This window comes from Mixophyes fleayi, chromosome 1 (assembly GCF_038048845.1).
Source record: "Mixophyes fleayi isolate aMixFle1 chromosome 1, aMixFle1.hap1, whole genome shotgun sequence".
In the NCBI taxonomy this organism is placed as follows: domain Eukaryota; kingdom Metazoa; phylum Chordata; class Amphibia; order Anura; family Limnodynastidae; genus Mixophyes; species Mixophyes fleayi.
The window spans coordinates 173,600,600-173,611,990 of record NC_134402.1 but is presented as its reverse complement, the minus strand read 5'-3'; the positions used below and the strand labels follow the sequence as shown (position 1 = coordinate 173,611,990).

The 11,391-nt window shown below is 39.8% G+C and overlaps 1 protein-coding gene across 1 annotated transcript; it reads left to right on the top strand.

The window, feature by feature from the left end:
- Positions 1-693: 693 nt before the first annotated feature.
- STBD1 (starch binding domain 1) lies at positions 694-10,643 on the top strand. The gene is made up of 2 exons (XM_075204184.1): positions 694-1,868; positions 9,517-10,643. The coding sequence occupies exons 1-2, from the start codon at positions 719-721 to the stop codon at positions 10,362-10,364; spliced, it is 1,998 nt and encodes a 665-aa protein (XP_075060285.1). The 5' UTR covers positions 694-718; the 3' UTR covers positions 10,365-10,643.
- The last annotated feature ends 748 nt before the right edge of the window (positions 10,644-11,391 follow it).

Sequence of the window (11,391 nt, the reverse complement as noted above, 5' to 3'; positions counted from 1 at the left end):
AAAAGATTAATAAGACGTGAGTTCCGGCACCTTTTTTTTTACAAAAAAAGCACTGTATATATATATATAATAATTGTTCCACATATTACAGAGAACATATCTGTGTAGTAGAGCGGAATGCACTATACAGGGAGAGAAAACACAGCATGTTTCACTCAAGAAACCAAGCAGCGGAGGGAGCTAAATCGTTCCAGCATTCCGGTTTTCACCCACACGCCAAGAAGCCCAGGTTTGTGTACTAACTAGAGTGTAAAGCAATATATATAGTATTTGTAAACGATGTTTCACAACTTTCAGACTCAGTTGCTTTTCAGAATCACCCACAAAGGTAAAGCATGTGCATATATTTAAATCACATTGTATCAGGGTCCGCTTTTTTCTCATGATATTTAACCACGAATCTTAAATCATTTGATTAAAAGTTTGCAAACACAGACATAATTAAATTGACCGTTTTGCTTCATAAATATATGTATATGTTAAAATGACAATTACAGGTAGATGTTTCTCTCCCTGCTACATAAGTTGGATTTTTTCCAAAACTACTCTCTAACTTGGTATTATCTAATGTCAGTATGAATAGTTGATCCTGTAAGTGAGATGCAGCAGGGAGGGGTTTGATCCCTCTCCAACAGCAGCTGATCCTATAAGAGATAAATGGGAGGAGACGGCAGATCACTGGCTGCTTTTCTAAGTACGTGTTCTGGGTGGATCTGGTATGGTGCAAGTGGCCGGGGCTCATCAGCTGCGCAATCCTTTACAGGAAAAGCAAGGCTCTAAGTCAGACGTGCAGAGCAGCATGTGGCCAGTTTTGGTGTTTGGGATTCTGACAGCCATCTTCGCGTGGCTGTGGTTTGGGGGAAAAGGAAAGAAAAAAGAGCTAGATACCGGGGTGCAGCCAGAAGGGACAGAAGAGGATAAGTCTGTAGGGAGAGAGCATGATACTGCGCCGCACAAAAGTGTGAAGTCCGAACCAGAGTCTCTAGAAAACAGTCACAGTCTGCTAACTACTCGCATAACTTCGGGAGAAGGCAGGCTTAATGCATCTGCTCCAAATGATAACGAGCTGCACTCCGAATGTGTCCAAGAGAAAGAGGGTTTGCAGACCACGAAAGATGAGGTGCACCTTGCAGGTATCCTTACAGATGAGTTCGAGCAGACCAAGGAAAAACTAGTGCGCCCTGTACATTCACATGAGAAAGATGGAATGCAGCCCAAAGGGGAAGTGTACCCCGGAAATGTCTCTGAGCAAGAGGAGGTGCTGACGAGTGTGGAGGACTCCCCTGCTGATGTCCCAGGTAAAGATGGGTTTCCAAGCAATATAGAGGCTACTCACTCGCCAGAGGTCCCAAATAAAGATGGGGTTCAAAGCAATGTAGAGGATATGCACCCACCAAATATCCCAGAGAAAGAGGGGGTGCAGACCAATGTGGAGGACTCCCACACAGATATCCCAGTTAACAATTGGGTGCAAAGCAATGTAGAGGATATGCACCTACCAGATGCTCAGGAGAAACAGGGGGTGCAGATTATGGAAGATGAGTTGCACCTTACAGATGAGTGTGTACAGACCAAGGAAAACCTGGTGCATTCTGTATATTTACATGAGGAAACTGGAATGCAGTCCAAAGGAAATGTATACCTGAACAATGTCCCACAGGAAGTGGCGGTGCAGGGCAATGTGGTGGATTCCCCCACAGATGTCTCAGAGACAGGGTGGATGCTGAGCAATGGAGAGGAGCCTTGTCATGCAAGTGGGTCTGCGCAAGAGAAGGTGCTTCCCATAAATTTCCAAAAGGATGGGGTTGTGCATATCAATGCTGAGGAGGATGGTCAAGTTCACGCTCAAGAAGAGGAGAATCCAACAGGTAGACTAAAATATATAAAGTAATGTGGATAATAATTGCCTTTATTATAGGTGTAAATGGCTTAGTCTGAGTAGATCCCCTCTCTGAGCTCATTCATTTAATGTTCATGGGTGCACTTCAGTTTTCTGAATCAGAAACCTATAAATTGGCTGACCAATGTTTTCTGAAAGTGGCATGGTAGGTTACACCTTGTAATTTTATCCTGCACTTTGGATCCATTAAACACAGTAACTATAAGGGCTTCTTTTACATAATTGTATTTTTGCATGCATTGAAAATGCACTTTAATGATTGGGGAATGTGTGGCCGTTTTAAATTGATCTCTATTAAGTTTGCATATATGAAAGGCAACTGCATAGGGCACACTTTTCTCGTCTAAGTGTCAGCTCTGTGCTCTCACTCAAGCTATGCTTCACTCTTGGCTGTCATGGTCATCTTTTGATGTGACCTGTCTAATCCTGATTGCTCCTGATGCACAAAGACTGTAGCTGCTATAGGCTGATGGCTGTTGTACTGAACTTCATCAGTTGAATTATGGGGTTTATGTGTATTGATATAATAAGAAATATTATTCCAAGCGAGTTCATAAATATTTGTGTAACTTGTGATTTTGGTTTTTTTTGCGCACATTACTTGCCCACTTCCCTGTGTTCAGTGTTTCAACGCATTTATATGCATTTTACTTGTGCTAAGAAAAGCATCTCAAATGTGTAGGTAGTTCATTGATGGCTGATGGCATAGTTTCCTGTCCTCCACTTAACAGTGATTAGATACAGGGTTCAGTGGAGGCCAGAAAAATGAGCTGCTATTGGTGAATAAGATGGTAGTAGCTCTGTGACTTGACAAGTGTGCGGGTAGGTGGAAGGTGGGCAGCTGTGTGTGAATGTGTACAAGGTCATTAGTATAATGTGCAAGGTCAATGCCAAATATAGTACATGGGGTTTCCATTCAGTGTAATGCAAATAAATGTTTGAGTGGCAAACAGGGCTCACTTGCTGATGTGGCACAAGGACATGGTGCGTTTTGCCAAGTTCGTGTTTTCATGCCTATACTGTGGCAGGAAAGGCATTTTGGCAATTCAATAAATGCGTGTGTGTGTATATACAGTATGTCTTTTATATTATACATTGGTCCTGTATAGGTGGTGGACACAAAATTGAAAACCTGGTTAAATGAGGGACATCATACCTCTATAATGCACAGCCTTCCACATAGGTTTGGTTTGCGTTTAATTAAGACGTTGCATTCCCAGCATGGTCATGTACAAACAAAAAATGTTGCCCTGGTCGCCTATGCTGAAAGAGGAGATTTGACAAAGGTTTGATTGTTGCGGTATAGGAGCTTCACTGTCTGACTTGCTATTGTTTCATAAGCAACAATATCTAAGGTGATGTCATTATGGAACGCTGAGGGAAAACATAATTGCCAAAGGCTAACAGTGAGCAGTAGCTCCTATTCCTGAATAATATCCTTGCATTCATTTGAAGTTTAAGGTAAAACAGGCGAACTGCAGATCTATCGACTGCAATCCCAACTTGTGGTGTGACCTGTCAATTTAATAATAAAAAAAAAAAATGGCAAGAACTCTACAGAGCAGGATATTCTAATTGGTTGCAGTACATAAACTGCTTATCACACTTGGATGCATGTTTAAATTCATGTGTGAAAAGAGCAGAGGCAATGGGCTGAGCAGTGAAGGAACAGGTATCTTCAGATGAATCTTTCTTGGTAAATGCATGACAAATGGATGCGAGCATGGGTGGTGCCAACCTAAAGAACTATAAGTGTTTGTTTCCAACAGTGACAGATTCTGGTGTTTTACTAGATTTGTGGCTTGCATTTTCCTGGCATGATTTAAGTGCAGTCATTCCCTTAGAAGACAAGGCCAATGTTAATCGCCACTTAATGGTGCTGAGTGATCATCTTCACCCCATGTTGCAAGATGACAATGAAGCAAGCCACAGAGCACATGGGATCATCCATTATTTTAAGCATGACACTGATGTTATCCATATGTCATGGCCCCTCTGTCACCAGGTCTGAGCCCAATTGAGTTTATGGGATATTCTGGAATGATGCCAGTGTTTTCCAGCATCCTTGACTAGGTGTCAATTGAGTGACTTTCTCATGGAAGAATGCTGTATCCCTCCTGCACAATTGCTTTTGTCGTGTTATTATGCTTGATGCATTTACACTTGTTGTTTGGAGAAATCTGCATTGATTGCATTGCAAACTCATTTGTACAGATTTCTGCTCTATTGGCAACAGTTGCCGTTTGGTTTTAAAAACCACTGTGAAACTAGACCATAAAATGCGTGAAAAAAATTGAACAAAAAGTTTACGAAACACGGGTTACAAAATGAACAACAATGAAAGCAATTACGGTTTGTATGACATTTATACGTGACAATAAACATGCAGACAACCTTCCAAAAATATATAGATCAACAAGCCCTTACAGGGTTGTATTGTTGTGACACATACATATTTGTTCAATTGTGAGTTGAAATTCATAAAGAGAAGGAAGTTGGTTCTTGAATGTGGTAATAAGTCAGTGGCTGAAAGGAAATGTTTGAGTATGTTGGCAAATGTTATAATTTGTCCAGACACTTCTTTTTTTTTAATCTTATCTGGAGCTGGCTGACTGCCAGTGCTGGTTAATGGTGAACCTGAGCAAATCAATGCAGCACAAACTGTTGCAATCTGCTGTGCTGGGTAGGTTAGTCAGTTCCTGTCATACCCTCCTTAGTTTGCTCACACGACCTGCATGTATTTGACACGTGTCATAAGGTATTTGAAACTCTGGAAATGATTAAGAGCTAAAGCAACACACTTTGTATTAATGAATTTTGTTTTGAATAAAGGTACGTTTTACTACACCAGTTTCATAGGAGCCACAGGTTTAGTACTATTTTGGGAAAGCTGCTCCTTTGTTTATCTCTGTGTATCAGTAGAGTCTGTTCTGTTGTAGTTAATTAGTATAATCCAGATATTTAATATTTTTTACTACTTTAAAGGTCATGTCACTCGGGTCCATTGACCACAAGTGCTTCCCCAGCTATAAAAGTGTTGGCATCCAGACATGGTATGCTACGTTTACTAAGCTTAAACGCATACCTCCCAGCCGCCCCAATTTGGGCAGTCTCTGTTTGAGGGCTCTGTCCCAGAACTCCGATTGTGACAGCTTTGTACCGATCAGTGGGAAAGTTGTAAAGTATTATCTGCTGCTCTGCATGGTGAATGGGTGCAGTGCGAACAGTAATGAAGGTGTTTGGCGGGGACGAGAGAAAGGGGCAGTCTAGCTCTTAATAAGCGCTAGGTGCGCCCCCAGGTGGGTGACCACACTACCATTATGACGTGGCCACTCACCCTGCCCCAATGCCGCCTACCCAAATGTTGGTAAGTATGTAAAGACGTGTGTGTTTTCTATTGATAAATCTAATCTTGTGTGACAACTGATCCATAACAAATCTCTTTGCCATTTTTTATTTAACATAAAATAAGCCATTATGAAGTTATTTGTGAGTAAGTACATGCTTAATAGTGCCATATCATTCAAGGTCATTTAAGCCAGGTACAATTCTTTATTAGATAATCAGGGAGCGCTACCACCATAGCAATTCCGACTGTTACTGTGCTTGTATGCATAGGGCTCTTTCTAGTCTTGCCAAGAGGAAGGACCCTTTGCATTTGTATTCTATCTTTCACCCAATAACCTGATTATCAGAATTATCTTTGATTTGTATTCTAGTGAGGGTCCTGTACTTTAATTTTATTTTTTTAAATAAAATACTGGCCCACCAGTTATTCTCTGCCTTGTGTAGTGGGATCTAACTGCATAATTGTATATAGGCATGAATGGTATGAGTGGTTTGCATTGGTACCATGCAGCGCTGGGCTCCATTTTCAAGCAGAGTATCTCATACTTAATCATCATTTATTTATATAGCGCCAACATATTCCGTAGCGCTTTACAATTGGGGACAAACATAGAAAACTAATAAACAAACTGGGTAAAACAGATAGAGGTGAGAAGGCCCTGCTCGCAAGCTTACAATCTATGGGACAATAGGAGATTGACACATGAGGTTAAGTCTACATTTTGCATTTCGGCCCAGCCAGACTGCAAAGGTAAAAGTGACTCATAAGCTAAATGATCCTGTCACACAACAATGTTGGTCAGGGGGTAGTTGTCTTGTGTGACATTGTGTAATGGGTGGTAACAGAGTAAGGTAGTGAGGTTAAGAGGGTGGTTGAGGAATATTATAAGCTTGTCTGAAGAAGTGGGTTTTCAGAAAACGCTTGAAAGCTTGTAGACCAGAGGAGTCTTCTTGTACGAGGGAGAGAATTCCATAGAGTGGGTGCAGCCTGAAAAAAGTCCTGTAACCGAGAATGGGAGGAGGTAATGAGGGTGGATGAGAAACGCAGATCTTGTGCAGAATGGAGTTTATTATTATTATTATTATTATTATTATTATTAATTTTTATTTATAGGGCGCCACAAAGTATCCGTAGCGCCGTACAGGGACAAACAATGGCACAGTACAAGGTGAAACAGCACAGTACAAATAACAGTAAGCACTAAAATTCTGGGGGCTCAGGCACAGCATGAAAGAGAGGGAGGGAGGGGAAAAGTGAGTATAGGCAGGTAACTATGGCCCAAGAGGTTGGGCACAGATGACAGGTTGAGAGTCACTGAGGGGAGCGGAGAGAAGCGAGAGGAGACAGAGGGCAGAGGGACCGAGAGGAGGTGAGCAGAGTAGCTGGAGAGCGCAGTTAAAAGTGATGGAAACAGGAGGTAGGAGAGCCCTGTTCAAAGGAGCGAACAATCTAAAGGGAGGGGAAGACAGACAGACACATGGATGATATGGAGAGACGGGAGAAACGGAGAAGGAGTCGAGGAAGGGGGAGAAGGGAAGAAGGGATGAGATAGAGAGGTAGCCAACCGGTGGGAGTTTAGGCATGAGTTGCCAAGTTGGGAGATATTTTGAGACGAGAGGTGTCAAGAGTACAAGAGTATGTTGGTGCAGCTTTGTTGATGACCTTGTAGGTTAGTAAAAGTATATTATATTGAATTTGATATAAAACAGGCAACCAGTGTAGAGACATACATAGTGCTTCAACAGAGGAATAACGATTTGCAAGGAAAATCAATCTTGCCGCAGCGTGCAAAATAGATTGTAAGGGTTTGAGTCTGTTTTGGGGAAGACCAGTAAGGAGGGAATTGCAATAGTCAATGCGGAAGATAATTGCATGAATTAAGGTTTTTGCAGTGTCTTGCGTGAGATAAGTGCGAATTCTGGAAATGTTTTTTAGATGTATGCAACATGATTTAGATAGAGTCAATGTGGGGAACAAAGGATAGGTGTGAGTCAAGGATTACACCTAGGCAGCGAGCTTGTCAGGTGGCATTTATGGTCATGTTATCAGCAGAGATAGAAATGTCAGGTATACTTGCGTCCTTTTTAAAACATCTCCTCTGGGAGATCTTGGATCATGTCTCTCTAATGAGACTAAGCGCTCCACAATACTGTAAAGGCATTTATAATTACAGCTGTAAGTCTATTAGGGTAAGTATCTGCCAGGTTTGGACACTGCAATTTTTACCCATTCTTATTTGCAGTAGTATTGGACACGTTAGTGAAATGTTATCTTGAAATTAGTCCACAGATTCTCGGTGGTATGAAGGGCTATGACTTGGTCAGGAACTGGATTGTGAATTTTATTTTTGGCCTCCTCAACTTGGCTTTTGCTGTATAATTTCTGTCAAGTGTTGCAGGAATATAGATCTTTTCCCAAGTCTTATGTCTCTTTCAGACTGCAGCAGATTTTCCTGCAAGATTTGTCTGTTTTCCTTCTACCCTTTATTTTGACAAGTTTTGCAGAACAATTGTGGTATATGTTAACTCTGATTAAAGTAACTTGTGCTAGATTAATTCTAGGGAGAACCTATGGCTTCCTAAATAAGAGTGTCAGCTCTTCTCAGAAAAAACCTTGGTGGTGACATAGTTGGTACCGCAAAGCTAGTGTGTGGCATAAATAGGGAAGGATTTAATGATTTTAGACAGACCAGGTGGTTGTTCTTTGGTTAACCCTGTGTCACACACGCATCACGCAGGCTCAGGTTAGTGCTGTTCGTGACAAATTGCAGTGAAGCATTCCCATAGCATTGTGCTTCTGTTACCATGCTTCATGGTAGGGATAGTGCTTTGGAGGGATGCGCTGTCTTAGGCTTGTGCAAAACATAGCATTAAGTCCACAAAGTTTAATCTTGGTCTCCTCAGACCATAAAATCTTCCACTTGACATGATGGCCCCAATATGTTTTATAGCAAACTATTTGTGGATGTGCCCATGCTGTTCTGCAATTGTCCAACTACCATGGTGGACTGTAATTGCTGTCAGTGTTGCCAGAGGCCCCTTAATGGCTGCTCTAAAAAGTGTTGCATGGCTGCTCTGTTTTGATGGAAAACGTGTTCTAGGTTAATTTGTGCATTATTCTGTTTGATGTGCTTGACCGTGATCTGGGAGAATTAAATCTTTTGAAATCTTCTTATTCTTCTCCTGATTGATGCTTTTCTCAGTTTTGCTTTGGATGCTTGATATTCACGATGAAGCTCTTTTTCAAAAAAAAATAAATAACATAATTAAATATTGACCAACTGTAGGGCCTCAAACAGTTTTATTTATATTGAAATCAGTTTAAACACACTAGTAGACTCTTATCAATTAACTAAGACCTCCTGAAGACCAATAATATCAATGGGGGAGGTGTGTTTTTTTTTTCTTGGTAAAATAATGAATACTAGTGCATTATTTTTATAAATGTAAGTTTTTATTAAAGGTTTTAGTCCAATTGCATCTTTCATGTGACTTGATGGATTATTTTTTGTTGCTTGGACATCATTATTAGTCTTTTTCTACTGTCAAAGAGCACCTTTTTGTAAGTATCAAATAAACCGGTTCAGCCTACTTGTATTTGTTCTAAATACTTTATTTTCAGAACATTTCCAAAATGGGTCAAGTCTTTCACCCCATAAAAGCTGTTAATTTCCTTTTCTGGTTATATTTTTTTTTTTTTATTTGAGGTGCCAGGAATGTGATTTAACATGCCATGGCTGATGGGGTAATGATACAATATCTACAGTGACAGCTGCCTACATAATAAGCTTTTATTTATGTATTTTAATAAAACCCTTCAGAATTAGAATATCGGGTGTGCCATTTGTTTTTGGTTAAAATATTCAGTGAGCACAATGCCTAGTAAATCGAAGCCATGACAGATTCACAGTAGCCAGCTGTGCCGATTACTGTATACAAAAGCTTCACTATACACAAACCTTTCCATAAATGTGTTTTAAAAAGTAAAATTATTTTACAATTAAAGTGTACACATCTACATATAGTGGACCCAGCCATTTTATGGGAGGAAATAATATATTTGATGAACCATATTTATTTACTAGGTAGTTTGTCATCCATGGTAATTGATGGACTGTTTTTTCATTGAATGAATTCACAAAATGGCTGCTTCCACTGCTTCTAGATTGCAAGTACACTATTTAAAGAAAATGTGAATTTTGCAGTTATATAATGACATTCATTTCTACTCTTTCGCTATAACCTTTTTTTCTTTTATCTGCAACCAGGGGACCTTTTGGTGGCTTCAACAGACAAAGGAAATTCTGTGAATATACTGGAGGCTGCAAAGGAAAGAAAACGAAAAGAAGAGTGTGATGTATTTGACCACAAAGATGTGCCCCTTACGGATATTTATGTATCAACTGATAATCATGGTAATAGTGTTTGTGAACAGCCTGACTTTGTGAGACATGAATCTTTCCAACAATTAAAATCTGACCTGGACCTTGATAAACAGTCTTCAGCTAACCAGAATGACTTTGTAGAGCCTACCACATGCGTACAAGAACATACTTATGTTTCTATCAATGGCGTATCCAGTGAAACTGCTTATGAAGGATTAACAGGCACCTATATATTAGACGACTGTACTCTGCAAGAAAAAGCTAGTCCACTTTTGGATAAATTCACAAACATGCTACCTATATCCAAGCAGGAAGAAGGTCATGATGTAAGAGCGTTGGTTCTAGATGAAAAGGCCTGCTTTAGCAAACAATCGGAGGCAAAGTTCCATGATGACTATTCAAAGGCAAAAAGGGTAGCTGCTGTTCAGCCAATGCCACAGAGCGTGGATTTTGGTTTCAAAGTGCACTATATCACACACTCTGATTCCCAATGTATTGCGGTCACTGGGGATCATGAGAAACTTGGTGAGTGGGAGACTTCTGTCCCCCTGACGTATGTAAAAGATGGCTTCTGGTCACATTCAATCACACTGCCTGCAGACACCAGTGTGGAGTGGAAATTTGTAATGGTCGAAAATGGAAAGATAAAACGATGGGAAGAATGCAACAACAGATGTTTAAAGACTGCACATGATGATATTGAAACTCAACAGTGGTGGGGCTATCCATAATTCAGAAACATATCTAGGTTTCTTAGTGTTCAGTCTTTAACTTGATTCACTTTATTTTTTGCAATATTTAGTGATGAGTTTAGTGCTATATAATTATTTTTTTTCCGAATTTAAGCTGTTGTGAAACGGTCACCCATATAAGTACAGATTAATGATTACTTGGCAGTAATTGAAACTGTTTTGACATATGCAACAACCTAACTTTTAGTCCACATTTTAGTAGTTACATTTTAGCCTGCCATCAACTTTGAATCCACAAATAAAAAACTTACAACATGAGTCATGACGTTAACTTTTTTTTTTTAAATGATTTTGATGTTGCTATTGCACACATGAATTTCTGCACAATTACTTTAATAGTGAATTGATTCTTAAGTGTTTCCCCTATTGTAATCTTGTAACTTTTAATAAACAAGCATTTGTTTCAAACTGTCTAATAATGTCATGTATAAGATGAAGGTATGCAATTAAGTAATTTATTTGCATTGTAACTTGTTTGCATTTGTAATGGTAAACTGGAAACAGCTGTTGCGATGGAACCTCAAGCTTTGAGACTTAACAGAAGAATGTATAAACTAGCTACATGAGAATGGGCTGTGTTTAGATGTGTGATGGCATTATTGGGAGTATTTGTTAAAACTAACAGTAAATTATTACTATTTCAAAAAAGAAATAACAAACCTATTCTGAAATGCTACTCCTATTAAAAAATAAATAAATAGCATATATGAACCGCCCAGTTGGTCTGTGGTGTGGTAAGGTTTTGGTGTATACTTGTATACACTGAACATGCTGGTTTAGAAACAAGAAGATTGGTTTTGGAGGGGACTGTTGTGGTAGTACAGTGCATTTATATTTGACACTATTTTTGTTTACTTGTAAGGCACCATTGTACTCGGCAGCACTGAAAAGTGAGGAAGTCAGAATTCATACAGGGCACAGAAGGAAGACAAGATAACTGCAGGGAGGACAGGGTAGTAATAGGATAGCGTTTAGGTGTTACTGTGTGTGCGTGGACTTGGGTTCA

Excerpts from the sequence above, each read along its gene's own strand:
- STBD1 (XM_075204184.1), top strand. The coding sequence starts at position 719 with ATGGTGCAAGTGGCCGGGGCTCATCAGCTGCGCAATCCTTTACAGGAA. Across the intron at positions 1,869-9,516 it reads AGAAGAGGAGAATCCAACAG|GGGACCTTTTGGTGGCTTCA; the intron begins GTAGACTAAAAT and ends ATCTGCAACCAG.